This window comes from Saccopteryx bilineata, chromosome 2 (genome assembly GCF_036850765.1).
Source record: "Saccopteryx bilineata isolate mSacBil1 chromosome 2, mSacBil1_pri_phased_curated, whole genome shotgun sequence".
In the NCBI taxonomy this organism is placed as follows: Eukaryota; Metazoa; Chordata; class Mammalia; order Chiroptera; family Emballonuridae; genus Saccopteryx; species Saccopteryx bilineata.
In genome coordinates, this window is record NC_089491.1 from 269,279,993 (window position 1) to 269,298,942 (window position 18,950).

Here is an 18,950-nt window from a genome sequence, read left to right on the forward strand (position 1 = left end):
CTACACCTAACTGGCCTGTCGGATGAATTCAGGCCCTCATTCGCTGGGCAGACGTGCTGTCTGGTGCCCTGGCGCACCCCTGCTGCCCTTCTGTGGAGCTGACGGCCTGCCGAGTCCACCTTGCTCCCAAACCTGTTTTTTATTGTAATTGGTACTTGTTATTATGATATATCGTTAAATATTACCTGAATGATGAAATAGGAGTGCAAAAAATTCCAGGAAATTTTCCCATTAAAAAAACCATGTTTTAGTAAGATTCAACAAAGCGAATCGCTAAGAAATTGGTGTTAAAATGATTTACCCTCTTTAACTGATTTTTTTTGAGGAAACAATAGGTACAAATTAATCTCAGATTAATAATTGTCTCAGGTTAGTATACTGAATTGTTAGGATAGCAGCACACTCAGTACTAATTTGAGTGCTGTGAAATTGGATTCCCCTAAAATGACAAATAGTAAACAAACTCAAACATAGTGAGTGATTATGAAAATAAACACTAAAGAGCTTATTTATAAGCTCTATTTAATGCAAACTCTGTATAAGTTTCCAAACCATTTACTATTGTATAGAGCAGGGGTCCCCAAACTTTTTACACAGGGGGCCAGTTCACTGTCCCTCAGACCGTTGGAGGGCCAGACTAAAAAAAAAAACTATGAACAAATCACTATGCACACTGCACATATCTTATTTTAAAGTAAAAAAACAAAATGGGAACGAATACAATATTTAAAATAAAGAACAAGTAAATTTAAATCAACAAACTGACCAGTATTTCAATGGGAACTATGCTCCTCTCACTGACCACCAATGAAAGAGGTGCCCTTTCCGGAAGTGTGGCGGGGGCCAGATAAATGGCCTCAGGGGGCCGCATGTGGCCCGCGGGCCATAGTTTGGGGACCCCTGGTATAGAGATATACTATTTTAGGGGACACTATTATGTTTCCCCTTAGATACTATGTAGCTAAGGGGAAACATAGTTGCTATTTTTAAATAGAGGAGATTATTCTTTGGTGCTGTATCTCTCAAGAATTTAGAATTAGGATTTCTGCATGGACAATCCATAGAAGCAGATTTTTAGTTTAATGTATATCATTAGTATGTCAACATAATATCATTTATCATTTATGGAGCATTGGCTTTGAACCAGTGTTTACCTATATTATCTCATTTAACCTTCACCGTAGCTCTTGTACATATACTCGTCTTACAGATGAAAAAACTGAAGCTCAAAGAGACTCACAGTCAACTAATAAATGCCCAAAGCTCTTAAACCCTCCCAACTTTTTAAGTACAAAATTGTTAGTGAGAGTATCATATTCTTAGTCATTTCAGATTAAAATTAGGAATGCATCAATTGGACTCAGTATTTTTGCTATTCTGAAAAAAGCAAAAAACATTTGGCAGGCAGAACCTGGTAGTCTTACTAAAAACTATTTGACCTCTTTCCCTGACCGTGGTCCCTGATTTCACATGCAGTTTGGATGTTTGCTGTTGGGGTTCAAGCCATCTTCTTTGGAGGTCACATTGAAGCACTTACTTTAGAAGTGGGAGATTATCTTTCACTCAACCTCCTAATAGCTTTTTCATTAAAAAGAAAAAAAAAAGAGCACATTAGAAAAGCACTTAAGTAATTTACCTGTGGAAAAATGATTTCAGATGCTGACTTGGGACGCTGTCTCACGGCTGACGGCCTTTACCTATATACTACTAACTCGGTTGGAAGAGGAGTGAGCAAATTGGGGTCTGGATTACATGGTACTCTCAGGTGAGCTGCATGGAATTTGCTGAATGATTTGACCAGAACATTTCCTTCTTATATAAACTTCTATGAAGAAGACACATGGGGGTACCTGCTGATTCTTCGCAGGTGGTCTAGTAATAAGCCTGAAAGAATTCATGTAATTCAGGTTTTCTCTCATTGTCTTTCTCCCACCCGTTTCATTCTTAGCACGTTTCAGATTTGTTTTGACTCTGAAGTCTCGTAACCCTAAGATCGTTGTTTTAACCAGAAAACCCTCTATGATTAGAGTTTCTATAATATTACTTTCTTCTCCATGTTGAGAAGTGGCCATTGTTCTAGTTAAGTCTCTTCATACTTGGATTTGACATTGGATTAGCAGTGATTTTCAGTTGGGATGTAAAAAATCATGAATTGCTGCTAAAAAAAACCATAGTTTGAGATCCTTTTATATATTTAGTTAGACCTTTCCCCCAACTTTTTCTCCTCTCCATTTTATTATAGAAGATTAATATTTGCCCTAGAACATCAGTCCCAAAGTTAATATAATATAGTCATTCTCCTTTAGATTGTTTGTATACTTAGTCGTTTTAAAAAATTAGGTGGAAAATGTTTATGTCTGTCGTCACTCGCTGTGGGGTTCAGGCCCTGCCAGCTGACCCAGCCTGTGTCCCTTTCTCTTCCCACAGAGGCTTTGTGTACTGTCGCAACGAGGAGCTGGAACCAGGATGGGTGGCCTTTGGCAATGGCAGTCTTCTCCATCGGCCTGTATCTTTTGATAATAAACCTCACTCCCTTTTCCAGGTCATTGACCAGAATACCCTTCAGGTAAACAAAAAACCAAGGCATTGTCTTTCTCAGCAAGGGACATTTCTGACATCATCAGAAGTAATAACACAGTTGATGTAGTTTCCTGTGACAGTGGTGTGCTTTTAGTGAAAGGCGAAGGATGTGTGTGAGCCAAGGAGAAGCCAGAGTGTGCAGAGTGGTATACCTTTAGTTGTCACTGTCTGGACAGTCTAGTTTTTTGTGTGATATCTTAGAGTTTTCCTACATGATTTGAGTGAATGTGCTCGCGAAGTGTTTCTCAGGCCAACAACAAACTTTTTATTTTTTTATTTTTTTATTTTTCTGAAGCTGGAAACGGGGAGAGACAGTCAGACAGACTCCCGCATGCGCCCAACCGGGATCCACCTGGAATGCCTACCAGGGGCAACGCTCTGCCCACCAGGGGGCGATGCTCTGCCCCTCCGGGGCATCGCTCTGCCCCTCTGGGGCGTCGCTCTGCCGCGACCAGAGCCACTCTAGCGCCTGGGGCAGAGGCCAAGGAGCCATCCCCAGCGCCCGGGCCATCTTTGCTCCAATGGAGCCTCCGCTGTGGGAGGGGAAGAGAGAGACAGAGAGGAGGGGGGGGGTAGAGAAGCAAATGGGCGCTTCTCCTATGTGCCCTGGCTGGGAATCGAACCTGGGTCCCCCGCACGCCAGGCCGACGCTCTACCGCTGAGCCAACCGGCCAGGGCCAAACTTTTTATATTATTAAAAAATTCTAGAGAGTCAGAGATGATATAAACATTAGCTTCTTCTTCTTCTTCCTTATTCTTTTAACCAGCTCTATTTTGGGAAGACATTACTTCCCTAACAGTTTGTTCCAAACAGCCTTTCTGTGGGAATGGGAGCTTTGAAACAAATTTATGAATTTGTTTCATAATTTTTTTTTATGAAACACATAAAAATCACTATGTGTTATAGACTCAGAGCTTATCTTGAGTGCTCTCTTAGCCCTCTCTCGGCCCTTGCTGCATCTTACTGAAATACCTGCTCTGTGTCTAACTCCTCCCCCAGACCATGTGCACCTTTAAGCCTGGCCTGTCTTACTCATCTTGGTGTCCATAGAATGTAGTGCAGAGCCTAGCATTTGATTGATGATGATAATAACAAGTGCTATGTCTCTCCTGTGCCAGGCCCTGGTCTAGGCAGTTTACATGCACTTGTGAGGCATAACTATGGCAGTTTCATCATAAAGATAAGTCAACTGAAGCTAAATTCATTGCATGCAATCAGTCAGTGTTTATTGTTAAATGAGGAGTGTAGCTCAGAGAGGTTAAGTAACTTGCCAAAGGCCACACCGACATGGCAGCACGAGAAATGGAATGCATGCTTCTCAGCTGTAGGGTTTGAGCTCTTTATGCTACAGTTTCAACCAAAGTTGAACTGAATGGTTCAAGTTCCCATTTGTGGCGTGAGTGAGCTGACGGTAGTTAACGTCTAGGACTTAAGTGGGATGTTATATCTCTCTTTGTCACTTAGTTGTGTCTTTCCTGGAGAACAGGGACTAGGTCTTGTCACCATTGTGTCTCCAAAGCACACAGTGGGTGCTCAGTCATTGTCAGATAAGTAAAATAAGCACTTTAACTAATAGATGCCCTATGACCTTTGTTCATATCACTAACACAGATGAGAATATCTCCTGTATTTATTTGAAATAGAGTTATAAGCCTGGGAATTAAACAGATGTTAAATCTTGGAACACCCTTCACATTTGAAGTAATATCAGTTTCCTCTGTGTTGTTCCAGAATCTTTTTTTTAAATTGCATTTATTGGGGTGACATTGGTTAACAAAATTATACAGTTTTTGGGTGCCCAATTCTACAGCACATCTCTGGACACCATATTGTGTTCACCCCCCAAGCAAATCTTCGATCATCACCATTTATCCCCCGTACCCCCTCCTCTCCTGGAAGTTACCACACAGTTGTCCATATCCATGAGTTGTTTTTCTCTCTTTTTCTCAATTCCTCTCTCTGCATCAGAGCAATTTGGGGTGGCTTAGGCCAAGCAGTAGTTGTCAACTTCCTAAACTTCCTGGCACTATAAACGCCAAAGTGTGGTTATATAAACTAGATGACTTTTTAACTTTTTCCCCCCTTTTTTTTTTCTTTGCACTTCTCCGAAGCTGGAAACGGGGAGGCAGTCAGACTCCCACATGCGCCCGACCAGGATCCACCCAGCATGCCCACCAGGGGGCAATGCTCTGCCCATCTGGGGCGTCGCTCTGCTGCAACCAGAGCCATTCCAGCGCCTGAGGCAGAGGCCACAGAGCCATCCTCAGCGCCTGGGCAAACTTTGCTCCAGTGGAGCCTTGGCTGTGGGAGGGGAAGAGAGAGACAGAGAGGAAGGAGAGGGGGAGGGGTGGAGAAGCAGATGGGTGCTTCTCCTGTGTGCCCTGGCCGGGAATCGAACCTGGGACTCCTGCATGCCAGGCCGACGCTCTACCACTGAGCCAACCGGCCAGGGCCGACTTTTTAACTTTTGAGGTAGAAACAAGTCTAGAAAAATAATTCACATGAAATGAGTTCAGGGGTCAAAAGTATTCTTGGAAGCTAGTGACTCACCCAGAGAGGTGGAGTAACTGAAAGTTCTTCTTACTATTCTCTAAAGGCATCTGACTTTCTCTAATTATTTTTATCTTGGGATTTTTAGTTCTCCTACCGTTGGACTTTTAAAAAATACCAAGTCAGCAGTTTTCTTGGTTCTCATTTTCTCTCATTTTAAATGCTTTTCTCTGGCAGTAAAAATTAGCATGTAACTACACATTTAATGTGAAATGATGTAAAACTTATTATGTGGAAACTGAAGGATGTTTAGTATTAGGAACACGTGCCTTCATGTCTAATACAGAGCGTGGATGTTTGTCTGTTTCTTCCTCCATGAGGACTTGATGAGTTTCAGTAAGCCTCTGTGTGCTAAGTTAGAATCTTGTGTGTGCCTTTTTTTTTTTTTTTCACTTTTTTCTCCCTTTCCCTTTTCTCTGCTTTCCTTTTTGACTTCCTTTTGCCCTTTTTTTCTTCCTTCCGTATTTATTAAATAACATAGAGTTAGACTCTGAATTAGATGCTAAGTTTATAAAGATGAATAAGATACTGTTTCTGTCTTTTAAGTATACTTAATAGTTTTAAATTCACTTACTAAGAAAATTTCAGAAAGTACTATTTCTCTAAAACTCTGTTTTAATAAATGTTTGGTAAAACACACATGCATAGCAAATTCAAAGGGTTTAGTAAATACATTTTTAATGTAATTTGAATTAATCTCAAGAATCTTTTTATTTGTTGCATGGTCTTTTTACATTTATGTCATGTAATTTTCATATGTTATTCTTAAAGATAAATGTGAGTTTTATTTTGACCAAGAAGCCTACTGAATTCTCATCTTGGAATTAATAACATTATTGATGAACTGATAGAATTTATCACAATTTATATGCCACACTGATGAAGTTTTCCTTCTTTTTGGGTCCAGGTGTGTCAGATGGTGCCCATGCCAGCCAGTCACCTCCCTGTTGGCAGCACTATGAGCACCGTGCACCTTTCTTCAGATGGTACGTACTTCTACTGGATCTGGTCTCCTGCCAGTCTGAATGAGAAAACACCCAAGGGACATTCTGTCTTCATGGACATTTTTGAACTTGTGGTAAGTTTCACCTTCTCACTTTGTGTCTTTGCTTAGACCAGGGGTCCCCAAGCTTTTTACACAGGGGGCCAGTTCACTGTCCCTCAGACCGTTGGAGGGCCAGACTATAAAAAGAACTATGAACAAATTCCTATGCACACTGCACACATCATATTTTAAAGTAAAAAAACAAAACAGGAACAAATACAATATTTAAAATAAAGAACAAGTAAATTTAAATCAACAAACTGACCAATATTTCAGTGGGAACTATGCTCTTCTCACTGACCACCAATGAAAGAGGTGCCCCTTCCAGAAGTGCGGCGGGGGCCAGATAAATGGCCTCAGGGGGCCGCATGTGGCCCGCGGGCCGTAGTTTGGGGACCCCTGGCTTAGATGTTTCTATTTGCTTCTTTTCATATTGGTTTACAAAGGACCTAAGAAACTTGGAGAATGTACAGTGTGTCCACTCTTGCCTCAAAATAGATTATTTTTTTCTTTACAGGGACAGAGAGAGAGAGTCAGAGAGAGGGATAGATAGGGACAGACAGACAGGAACGGAGAGAGATGTTTTTTGTTGCGACACCTTAGTTGTTCATTGATTGCTTTCTCATATGTGACTTGACCATGGGCCTTCAGCAGACCGAGTAACCCCTTGCTTGAGCCAGTGACCTTGGGTCTAAGCTGGTGAGCATTTTTTTAAATTTTGCTCAAGCCAGATGAGCCTGCGCTCAAGCTGGCAACCTTAGGGTCTTGAACCTGGGTCCTCAGCATCCCAGTCCAACGCTCTATCCACTGCGCCACCGCCTGGTCAGGCTCAAAATGGATTTTTCTCTTGGATATCCTAGAAGGTTTCTTTGTTTGGAGTTATATACCAAATAAAGCCAAGCTTTCCGAACTTTTATCTGGCACGAGAATGGAGATAATAGCAATTCATGTGTAGATACTGAAGTTTTTAAGTAGAAATGCTCATGAGGCTTGTTGGAAATGTGAAACTAAATTGCATTAGCAAGATTGGGTCTATTGATAGGTTTTTGGAGTCCCTGAGAGAGATGACAATTAAAATTGTGAGAAGGCAATTATTTGTTCATTAGATACCAGCTGACTGCCTACTGAAAACCAGGCAGTGTTTTATCTACGTGGTGGGAAATTTAGTGGTGAGCAAGGTGGATAGAATCCTTGCTCAAACAGAGTTTGTGTTCTGGCTGGTTGGGTGGGTTGGAATGGTGGTTAGTGAAAAAAACAAAACAACAACAACAACAACAAACAAATTATAAAGAAGTGAACAAATAAGTAGACAAGATAATTTTAGGAAAAGTAGTAGTTTACCAGATGAAGAAGTTGGGTAGAGACTGTAAGTGCAAAGGCTCTGTGCCAGGAGTGAGCATGCGTGTTTTAGGGAATGACTGTGAATTAGAGTGGCTGGAATGCAGAGAGTAGGAAAGCTTGGGGCAAGGAGAGGCTAGGGACCGTGGTAGTCTACATCCACAGTGTTGTAACTTGTAGCCACAGGCAGCTATTTAAATTTAAATTAATCAGGATTAAATAAATTTAAAACTAGTTGTTCAGTTGCATTAGCCACATTTCAAGTGCTCAGTAGCCAGTGTGGCTGGCTAGTGGCCGCCATATTGAACAGCAAAGATATAGAAATTGCCATCACCGAAGACAGTTCTATTGGACAGTGCTTATCTAGACTGTATTTGCACAGACTTGTAAAGAAAAGATTGTCCCAAGCCAGGTCTTTGTCCAAACCTTTTTTCATGATGTAATTTATAGCCTCCTTCTGGGAAGAAATTAGCATTCCTGAAAATAAACATTGAAGCCATTTTCTAATAAATTTTAATAGGGTTAAAACTTGTTCTGGGGAACCAGTTATCCATCCTGCCAGTTGTCAGTCAGAAGACTAGTAACCTTTAGCTGGACATTCTTTTCTAACTAGTTTCTCAGTATTCGCTAATCATTATCTTTCCTTGTAAAATGCCTCTGCCAGAGTGAATGTTTGAATTGATCTGCTAGAGATTATACCACATGAAATGTGTTCATAATTGTCAGAAAAGCTGTTTTATTTTATTTTAAACAGACTTACTAGCTGGTTAAAGGACTTAGATCTTTGTCCTAAGAGCAGTGGAAAACTGTTGAAGAATTCTCCCTTTCCTTGATATGCTCTTGTTAAATTAAAAGAAAAATTGTATTCAAAGAGGTACATGCCATGGAGTAAACTTCAGGCAGCACATCCAGGTTCATACTGAGAAGTGGGAGTCCCCCTCGGCCAGCTCCTCATAGCCAGTTACTTTCATGGTTTCAGCATCTCATTCTAAGCAATGGCTTCCATTGTTGTTTCTTGACTTATGAACTCCAGTGTGTGTGTGTGTGTGTGTGTGTGTGTGTGTGTTGTTTGTTTGCTGTAATAGATGAAGATTTGGCTTAATTCTTAAAAATTTCTTATTCTTCCTACTGTATTTACTCCATTCATTTTAATTCCTCTTTTGGTTGTATCTGTAGCTTATAAATAAACCTTTATTTCTTGTTGCTCTGTTTAGGCAGTATCTCTTATCCCCCTACTTTAGGAGATGGAGATGGTAGTGTCTGCCTGTCCTTCAGTGTGGGGAAAGTCCAAACGAAACGTGTGTTTAGGGCAATCCTGAGAGGGAGACAGATGCTTCAGCCCCGCTCAGCCTTAGCGTGTCTATGGGATTGGAGTGTGTGGCCTGGTGCAGTACCATTGTGAGATGGGCTTGTAGGGTCAGGGTTATGAAAGAACTGCCCTCCCCTTCCTGGTGCACATGACGTCTGTGCTCAGGTGCCATCTTCCCAGGCATAACATGAGACCAAAAAAGACTAGACCTCAATTTTCTGAAGACACTGAACGACCATGGAAAAAAGACGCTGATAAACTGACATTGGGGTTCATTTAAGGAAAAGATGTGTCACCCAGTGACTCACCGCCAGTGATGTGTTTCAGTAAGCAAGCCTCAGCCATCAACAGCACTTCTGATTGTGCGGAACTGTGAATAAAAAAGGCAGTTAAAACAAAACAAAACCCTACAAACTTTGGAGAGGTGTGTGTGTGTGGAAGAGAAATAGGTTAAAAAAAAAAGAGTTAGCAAAATACTGATAATTATTGAAGCTAAGTGGTGGTACCTGGGGAACTCATTCTATTCCTTCTTCTTTTATGTACATTTAAAAATTACCCTAATTAAAAGTTTAGGCCCTGGCCGGTTGGCTCAGCGGTAGAGCGTCGGCCTAGCGTGCGGAGGACCCGGGTTCGATTCCCGGCCAGGGCACATAGGAGAAGCGCCCATTTGCTTCTCCACCCCTCCGCCGCACCTTCCTCTCTGTCTCTCTCTTCCCCTCCCGCAGCCAAGGCTCCATTGGAGCAAAAGATGGCCCGGGCGCTGGGGATGGCTCTGTGGCCTCTGCCCCAGGCGCTAGAGTGGCTCTGGTCGCAATATGGCGACACCCAGGAGGGTCGCAACATGGCGACGCCCAGGATGGGCAGAGCATCGCCCCCTGGTGGGCAGAGCATCGCCCCCTGGTGGGCGTGCCGGGTGGATCCCGGTCGGGCGCATGCGGGAGTCTGTCTGACTGTCTCTCCCTGTTTCCAGCTTCAGAAAAAAAAAAAAAAAAAAAAAAAAAAAAGTTTAAAAGCAGACAACCAAAGATCTCTAGACAAATGAGAAAAGTCACCAATTTGAGAATTAAAAATAAGAAAAAAAATCAGAATTCTAGTTTATAGAAAGAATAGAATAAAACTTTATAAACACTGACCACTCCATGAGAAGTGAGAAGATACTGCATTCGTAAAGCTGAACAGGACGTCATGAAAGAGGAAGTTAGAGAACGAGAATGAGCTGGAAATTAAAACTATGACTGTCAAGATTTTTAAATTAATAAAGGAGTTAAAGATAAGAAATTTCTTGGAGAGTCAGACAGAGATAGAGGAACAGTAAACAGAGAGAAGATAAAAGATGTAAAGGAGAAACCCATCGAAGGTCTTAAAATAGAAGATCCAAAAAAAGGACAGAGCAAATAAAGAAGAAAGCATGATTAAAGGAAGAATCCAAGAAGAATGTCAGACTAAAGGACACTGGTGTCCAGATTAATGAAAAATGCCCACAGCATGGTACATCATCCTGAAACTTCAGATTATCAGGAATGAAGAGAGAATTCTAAAGCTTCTAGAAATAAATTAAAGTCTTGCACAAATGATAAGGAGTTAGAAAAGCACCAGGCTATCCCACAGCATTACTGGATGTAAAAATGGAGCAAAGTCTTCAAAATTCTGAGGGAAATTGATTGCCAACCCAGAAGTCAGTAGTCAGCCAAAGTATCAATTCAGTGTAGACAACATGAAGATATTTTTAGACAGATGGTTATACAATCAAAAGCCCATGCCCACCCTGGGGGAAACAGAACTAAATTAGCCTTTCCTAGTGCCATGAAATAAAAAGTTGGAGGAAGGAGCCTGCTCTAGATTAAAAGAACAACTTTTTATTTTTTATTATTTTTTATTTTTTTATTTTTCTGAAGTTGGAAGCAGGGAGGCAGTCAGACTGACTCCCGCATCTGCCCGACCGGGATCTACCTGGCATGCCCACCAGGGGGCGATGCTCTGCCCATCTGGGGCGTTGCTCTGTTGTAACCAGAGCCATTCTAGCGCCTGAGGCAGAGGCCACAGAGCCATCCTCAGTGCCTGGGCCAACTTTGTTCCAATGGAGCCTTGGCTGGGGGAGGGGAAGAGAGAGACAGAGAGGAAGGAGAAGGGGAGGAGTGGAGAAGCAGATGGGCTCTTCTCCTGTGTGCCCTGGCTGGGAATCGAACCCTGGACTCCTGCACTCCAGGTCGACGCTCTACCACTGAGCCAACCGGCCAGGGCCTAAAAGAACAACTTGAGTGGAGAAGCAGATGGGCACTTCTCCTGTGTGCCCTGGCCAGGAATCGAACCCGGGACTTCTGCACGCCAGGCCGATGCTCTACCACTGAGCAAACCGGCCAGGGCCTAAAAGAACAACTTTTGAATCATTTTTGGAGTCTGGATCAAGCAAACCAAATGTAAAAAAAGGAAAACCTTTTTGGAGACAATTTGAAATTTTGATATGCATGTTCAATGAACCGAGGGGTTATTCTTTATTTATTTTTAAAATATAATAACGGCAATGCGGTGATACAAGAAAATGTGTTTTGAGAGATGTGTAGTGAAGTGTTCAGAAGTGGAATTTCATGATATCTAGGATATGCTTTAAAATGTGTGAGCAACAGAAGAGGCAGATAGGTTAGATAGGTGTGACCATGCCTGGATTATAGGCGAATCTGGATGATGGGTATATGGAGGTTCATTATACTACTCTCTATTTTTGCATATGTTTGAGATTTTATTCCTCATAAAAAAATTTGAAACACCACTGGGCCCTAGTTTAGCAGCACCTAAAATGCTGTCTTGGGAAGCTAAACATAGCTATCTATCTGGCTTTCTGCCTGTGGTACTTGCACAGAATGGAACACTGTGTAGCCATTAGCCATTAAAAAGTATGAGGCAGATGGGCAAGGACTGAAGTAGATTAATTTCCAAGTTACATTGTTTAGTACAAAAAGCTAGACTGGATTGCTACCTACTGTGCATTGAAAGTTAGGGTAGGGGGGCGGATTCTTTCTGCAATTGTCCTCCTACATTAACAGCTTTCCTCTCTTCAATGGTTCATTCACTACAGCATACAAATACGTTAGAGGATATCCTGTCTTTAGAAAACAACTCCCTTGACCCATACCCACCTCCACTTCCCTAATTTTGGCTTCCCTTTACAGCAATACTCTTCAAAGTGTTTATTCTTACTGTTTTTATGTTCTTTCTTTTTCATTCACTCTTGAACCTACTTTAGTTAGTCTTGTATCCTTATCACATCACCAAAACAGTTCTTTCCAAGTTCTCCAGGGACTTCCTCATTAGTTAATTCAGGGTCAACTCTTCATTTTACTTGACCTGTTGCAATATTTAATATGGTTTATCACTCCCTCAATCCGAAACTCTTTTCACTTGGCTTGTGGGACACCCCGTAGGACTTCTATCACTGATTGTTCCAACCCAGTCTTATCTTCCCTACTTCTCAACAGTCATATGTTCCAGGACCTATTTCAGGACCCTTCTGATCTGTTCTAACTCCCTCATTGATCTCATTCTGTCTTAGAGTTTTAAACACCTCTGTATAGGACTGGTGATGCTTATAGTTGCACCTTAGCCAAAGCCTGTCCGCGGAACTCTGGATGCATATTGATGTGGGTGTTTGTTCGTATATACACAGAATATAAGATTTGTCCTATCCCTCCCAAAGGCTTGCTCATTTCAGTTAATGGCATCTGTGACCTTCTGGGCTGGCCAGAGACTTTTGATATGACTCTTGATTCCTCTTTTTTTCTTTCCCAAATTCTATGTCTGGTCAGCAGATGCTGCCTACCTTCAAAGTGTATCCCAAATCTTACTCTCTCTTTAAGAGTACTACATGATTCAGGCCACCTCTTCACCTGTCACATTCTGGACCAGCCACATTGCCCCTCCCAAGTCACTCTGGGCACAACTGGCCTCCTTGCTGACACACAGAAACACCCAGTGCATGCCTATCTGGGGACCTTTTGCTGGGACATTGTCCTGCAGATAACCGTGGGGCTTGTTCGCTCCCATTTTTAGGTCTCTGCTCAAATATTACCTTATCAGAAAGACCTTTCTTACAATTCTGTATACAACATTTTATATAAAATTTATATCTTTTTATCTCTTTTGTCCTGTTATATTTTTCTTCATGGCTCTTATTACTGCCCATTTATTTGCTTCTTGACTCATGTCTCCCTGGCCTAGAATGTCAGCTCTGAGAAGGTAGGGATTTTGGTCACTTTGTTGACTCCTGTGTCCCCAGCACATAGAACAATGCCCAGCACAGGGTTGGTTGTGCTTCTAAATACTTGTTGAATGAATGGGTGAGGGGAAGCATCACAAGAAGCCCACAGCACTGGTTACCGCTGGGGAGGGGGAGAGCTGGGGCAAGGCTTGCTTTCCATCCATTCATTTTTTAATATATTTTTTAAAGTTTTAAAATGGGCTTTAAAAAAATTAACTCAAAAATAAGTTTTTATAAAAAGGAGAACTTGGTTAGCAGCATTGCATTCTGCTGAGAAGTCAAGATTGAGAGTGAAAGAGGTCTTTTGAATGGAGACTGTGGAAGCTACTGGTGGCAGCCTTAGCAAGCGCTGTGTGTGTGAGGGGTGGGGTGGGGTGGGGGCAGGGCTGCAAGCCAGACCAGGTTGGCTGGGGAGTCAAGTGCAGAAGTTAGGATAGAGAAGAACAGATAATTCTCTCTAGAGGTTTGTTAAGAGAAAGAGAAATTGGAGGGAGGGAGGGAGAGGAGTAGACTGTGGAAATATTGAAATATTTTTAATTTTAGTTTTTAAATTTAAATTATTGGATATCACCTTCTGCAATTAGATAACTATTCATTATTATATAAGGTAGACTAGACAAGTATAGTTAGAAGCACAGTTTGAAGAAATGCAATGTAGAGAATCCCCTACCTAACTAGCTTCTAAACTATTATTCTTATAAAACAACCTCTAACACTTGGATCACAGTTTCTCTCATGTTTGGGGTATTTAGTTCAGCAAGCCGCCCCAAGACTAAGTGACTTCAAGCAACAGCAATTTATTGGTTGCCTGGACTCAGCTGGGTGGTGGTTCTTCTTTGAAGGTGAATCTGAGGTACACCCACAGCTTCATTCAGCTTGGAGCCTGGCTAGGACTGAAACATTCAAGATGGCCTCTCATCTTCCAGAGCCTCTCTACTCTTGACCTTGGTAATCTTGGCTGAACCTTGACAACACAGAGCCTGGCTTTTGGGTGGGAACTTTTCAAGAGGACAGCTGCTTATCAAGCCTCTGCTTGTATCATGCTTTGTAATGGCTAAGCCCCGAGTCACTGTGGGAGGGGACTGAACAAGGGTGTGCATACCAGGACACATTCACTGAGGCCACTGATGTGACAGTCTACCACTTGAAGTCACAGGCCTTTTGAGGCTCTGAGACACTTTGAATTCTGGCATTTAAGACAATAGATTAGTGAGGTCTGGAATCTTCTTGCCTGATTGATTACTTCTGCCTTGGCCACAGCCCTGCCTGAGAATCTTCTATAACTCATTTTACCTTTTCAGAGCACTTTTTAACATCTTCTGTGTTGTTCTGAGAGTTCTTCCTGCCCCCATGTTATCTCTATAAACTGCTGTTCTTTGGATAGATTTAGTGACAATTTTATTGCTATTTTGTCCTCTTTATGCCCTTTCCTAAACATATGCTCAGTCTAGTACTGGACACACTAGGTTCCTTTTCCCCCTCTTCCCTTTGGGTAAGTTTCCTTTGAATTAGGATCTGGATGATTAAGGTGACCTTCATTCATTCAGTATTAAGCCAGTACCTACTAGTTGCCTTGTCTAGATAACAGGTTAAAAAGCCTTTATTTTCAAGGAACTAACAGTAGAGTGTGGAGAGTTAGACAATAAAAAGAAGAACAAAATAACTTTAGCTAGTGATAAATACTGGGACAAAACTAAATCAGGAGAATGCGATAGAGAGTGAGTAGGAAGGTAGGGCGCTCTGTTTGTCTGCCTGGTTGATAGGGCCTTTCTAAGTAAGGAAGGACATCTGAGCTGGGACCTGAATGATAAGCAACCATCGTCCTAACAGATAGGGTGACCAACCATTCCAGTTTGCCTGGGACTGAGATTTCTCAGGACCTGGGACTTTCAGTGCTGAAACCTGGACAGTCCTGGGCAAATGGGAATGGTTGTATAATCTAGGAGGAGGGGACAGCAGCACAGGCCTGCGTGAGGAGAAGGCATGGGCACTTGGAGGATTGACAGAAGCCAGTGTGGCTGAACGTGTAGTGTGTAGGGTGAGCCAGGCCAGGTGGTCAGTGGATGTTGCACCATGTAGCCTTACCAGTATTCTGTATTTCATTATAAGTGTGTTCAGAAGCCACTGCAGGGTTTCAAACAGGGAAGGACATGGTTTTATTTACATGTGTAAATGCTCATTGGCTGGTGTGTGGAGAATAAAGCATAGGGGTGCCAAGGTGGAAACAGGGAGACCAGTAGAAAGGTTGGTCAGTCCACGGGCTGGAGGTGATGGTGGCTAGGGTCAGGGAGGGGCTTCTTGCTCCTCTCAGCCTCGTCCCCTCCTTTCTAAATCGGTAGCTTTTTAATCCTGAAGAGCTTCTTTGCTAAGTGGAGAAGTTGCCAGAGCTTATTACAGGTGCCTTAGCAGGTTTTCTTTTCACTATTTTCAAGGTACTCGAATACCATAATACAGTTTTTCTTAAGTTACCCATTGATTTCTCATAGAGCCACATGTTATTTTTTTGTTTGTTTGTTTGTTTTTTAATTGACTTTAGCAAGAAAGGAAGGTTGAGGGGGCGGGGAGAGGAACATCCAGCTGTTCCTATAGATGCCCAGATCGGGGATCGAACAGGCAACCTCTGTGCTTCAGGACAATGCTCTACAACTGAGCCATCCGGCCAGGTCTAGGGCCAGATGGTTTTTATTTGATTGGAGTATTTAATCCATTTCCAGTGATTACTGATGTGTATGTAGTAATTGCCATTTTATTATTCATATTTATGGTTTTGTTTTCTCCTTCTTAAAGAAGTCCCTTTCATGTTTCTTTTTTTTTTTTTTACAGAGGCAGAGATAGACAGGGACAGACAGACAGGAACGGAGAGAGATGAGAAGCATCAATCATCAGTTTCTCGTTGCGTGTTGCGACTTCTTAGTTGTTCATTGATTGCTTTCTCACATGTGCCTTGACCGTGGGCCTTCAGCAGACCGAGTAACCCCTTGCTTGAGCCAGCGACCTTGGGTCCAAGCTGGTGAGCTCTTTGCTCAAGCCAGATGAGCCCGCGCTCAAGCTGGCGACCTCGGGGTCTCGAACCTGGGTCCTTCCGCATCCCAGTCCGACGCTCTATCCACTGCGCCACCACCTGGTCAGGCTCATGTTTCTTATAATACTGGTTTGGTGGCGATGAACTTCTTTAGCTTTTTTCTGTCTGGGATCGTAGGGCCAAACTGAATAATACTTTTGAATGCCAAGCTTAAAATGGTCGATTTTTATCTTGGATGCCTTTGAAGGGTTATATTTAGGGATTGTGCAATATAAAGAGAGGTATGCTTGGTAAAGGGTAATCTAGCAGGAGAGTGTGGGTAAAACCATGTGCTAAGATGTGGCTGTGTTAAATTTTAGGCGACAGTAGGCTATTCAAGTCCAAATGCCGAGGTGGGAGGTGGTTAGAAACATGGGACTGGATCTCAGTAGCAAGAATGGGTCTGTGTAGAAACACGGAAATGCATTTGGGTGAGAGCATGGATTTGTTAATTCAATAAGGCATCAAATCGTCATCGTGTGCCTCCTAAATGCTGGGAATGTTGTGTTGAACAAGGCAAGCAGGATCCCTGCTGTCTGGGAGCTGGCATTCAGTCAGGGTGGGAGAGATAGAATGGCAAACAAAAAATAAGTTAGTAAGATAATTCCAGAGCGGTAAGTGCAGTGTAGGTGTAACAATGATGGATGCGCTCTGTCTTGGGGGGGGGAGGGTGGAGGAGATTCTCCTTTAGATTGGTAATCAGGGAAGGCCTCTTTGACATTCTACCTGAGACCTGAATTCAGGGAAGAGCTAGTGACAGGAGGATAGAGGTCTTGGACACCAGAAACTAGGTCTAGTCCTAGGCAAACTCTCGTTTAAATAAGTGGAGATGGGGAACCAACAAGTACAAGAGAGCAAGGAAGGCAGCAGCTCTGGCTTTACTCATTAGTGGAGTATCTCACACATAGGTCAGTGCTTATGTTAAGAAGCAAACCCGGACTGTGGAAGGAAAACCCCAGGAAGACGAGCATCCATGGCACAGCCTTGGATAAGACACAGAAGCCAAGGATAAGTTAGATGGTTTTGGTTTTAGGCTACTTGTGGGCCACCAAGAATGTCCACTTGTTAGAGGGTGCTGAGTTAAGTAACTGCCGAGGGTTAAGAAGCAGGGACGAGGAAATAGAAACAGCATTTTGGACTCCACGAATGCCTCTCCCTTACCATTTGTGAATGTGTCACAGACGTCTCCCAATTCTGTATAGCTCTTCCTGGCTGTGCTCCTGAATTTGCTTGCTTTCTTTGACCCCTTCTGTTACCAACATTTCACTTTGGACTCCTTGGCTTTTTAGTTGTTTCTTATAAGCCTTGTCATTTTGTATGCCTGTCCATCTTACATCCTGCAGCTGCAGGCCAGTTCTGGCCACCTTTGCTGGTGGCACCAGTTTCTGAGATTCCAGCCAGATCCAGAGCCCAGGTCTAAAGGGGACAGCGGGATGCAGAGGCTGCATGAGATGTATGTGAGATGTTTGACAGCAGATGGGAGTGGAGAGAAGGGGTGGGATTTCCATGGGCCAGTGAGGGTAAAGTTGTGGGTGAGGTTCCAGAAACCTGTGAATATTGGAAACCAAGGAGCGGGAAGTTAACAGGGAGACACTGGAGATGAGCCAGACAAAGTTAAGAGAGCAGTTAGGAGGCAGAGGTAGAAGACAACCTTAAATAACTTGAGGCGAAGTGCTTCTTCCTTGGATTAAGAGGAAAGGAGGAATAAATGAGGCTGAGTACAAAGATTCTTGAGTTTGAAGAGGAATGAGTGTGAGCAGCGTACAGTAAATGGTCTGGATCTTTGAGGCAATAAAGACAGCCAAGTGGTCTGCTTAAAGTCAAGCTCAAAATTGGTAAAGGAATTTTGAAATCACCACTCCAGGGACTTTGCTGGGGAATAATCAAGTGATGAATGAGGAGCTGCCAGCGCCAGCGAGGACCCAGTTGACGTTGGCATATATTTTTAGCAGTCTACCTTTCCCTGATTGCTCTGCCAGGACCTGAGCAGCTGGGGCGAATGTTAACTGCTGTTAATACGGGGTTTGGATTGTAGCCACTAATTAGATTTCAAGAAGACATTGTCCTCATAGTGGTACTTAATAGTAAATAAAAAACTGATTTGTTTTCCTCTCATCGTACTTGTACCTGTCAGAAGCTTGTAGTTCATGAGAGCTGCCCGTGAAATTCAATGTAAGGAATTTTAATCAATGACCTTTTGTAGAATTATTAAACTTGGCTCATTACTTTTAGAAACTGGGCTATTAGGAAATATGAAAGCTCCGAAACTTAGCATGGCCTTTCCGTTGTTCCCAGTAGTTTGTGCAGAGCACATGAATTTTGAGGTTTCCCCTACTTAGGTACAGTTTGGGGGAAGCTTTTGAGCAACCAGATACAATAATGTAATTCTTACATAGAAATTTGCTAACTAAACAGAAACAGATCTCATTTAAGGACCTCTTTTTTTTTTTAATATTAGGTTGAAAATGGTGTGTATGTAGCCAGTCCACTTCAGGAGCGCACAATTCTCATGAGGAAAGAGGGTGAGTCAGCGAAAAGCATCAACGAGATGCTCCTGAGCAGACTGTCCCGCTACCGAGCCTCACCATCCGCGACTCTGGCGGCTCTCACCGGCTCTACCATCTCCAACACGCTGAAGGAGGACCAGGCCGGTATGCTGCCCTTTGCCCCCGCCTCTCACCTCTATGGCTCCATTTGGCTATGCGGTTATAAGATTTAAGACTCTTATAGAACAGTTTTAGGTTCCCAGCAAACTCGGGAGGGAAGGTACTGCTATTTGCATGTACTGCCTGCTCCCACACAGGCATAGCCCGT

The 18,950-nt window shown here is 42.8% G+C and overlaps 1 protein-coding gene across 6 annotated transcripts in view; it reads left to right on the forward strand.

Moving 5' to 3' along the window:
* The window catches only part of HECTD4 (HECT domain E3 ubiquitin protein ligase 4), a 197,399-nt gene that overhangs the window by 60,400 nt on the left and 118,049 nt on the right, over window positions 1-18,950 (forward strand). For all 6 annotated transcript variants that reach the window (XM_066260527.1, XM_066260528.1, XM_066260533.1 and 3 more), the window contains exons 5-8: window positions 1,657-1,765; window positions 2,428-2,566; window positions 6,039-6,209; window positions 18,595-18,787. In XM_066260527.1, coding sequence (XP_066116624.1) covers window positions 1,657-1,765; window positions 2,428-2,566; window positions 6,039-6,209; window positions 18,595-18,787 — 612 coding nt within the window. The remainder of the gene's footprint in view (window positions 1-1,656; window positions 1,766-2,427; window positions 2,567-6,038; window positions 6,210-18,594; window positions 18,788-18,950) is intronic.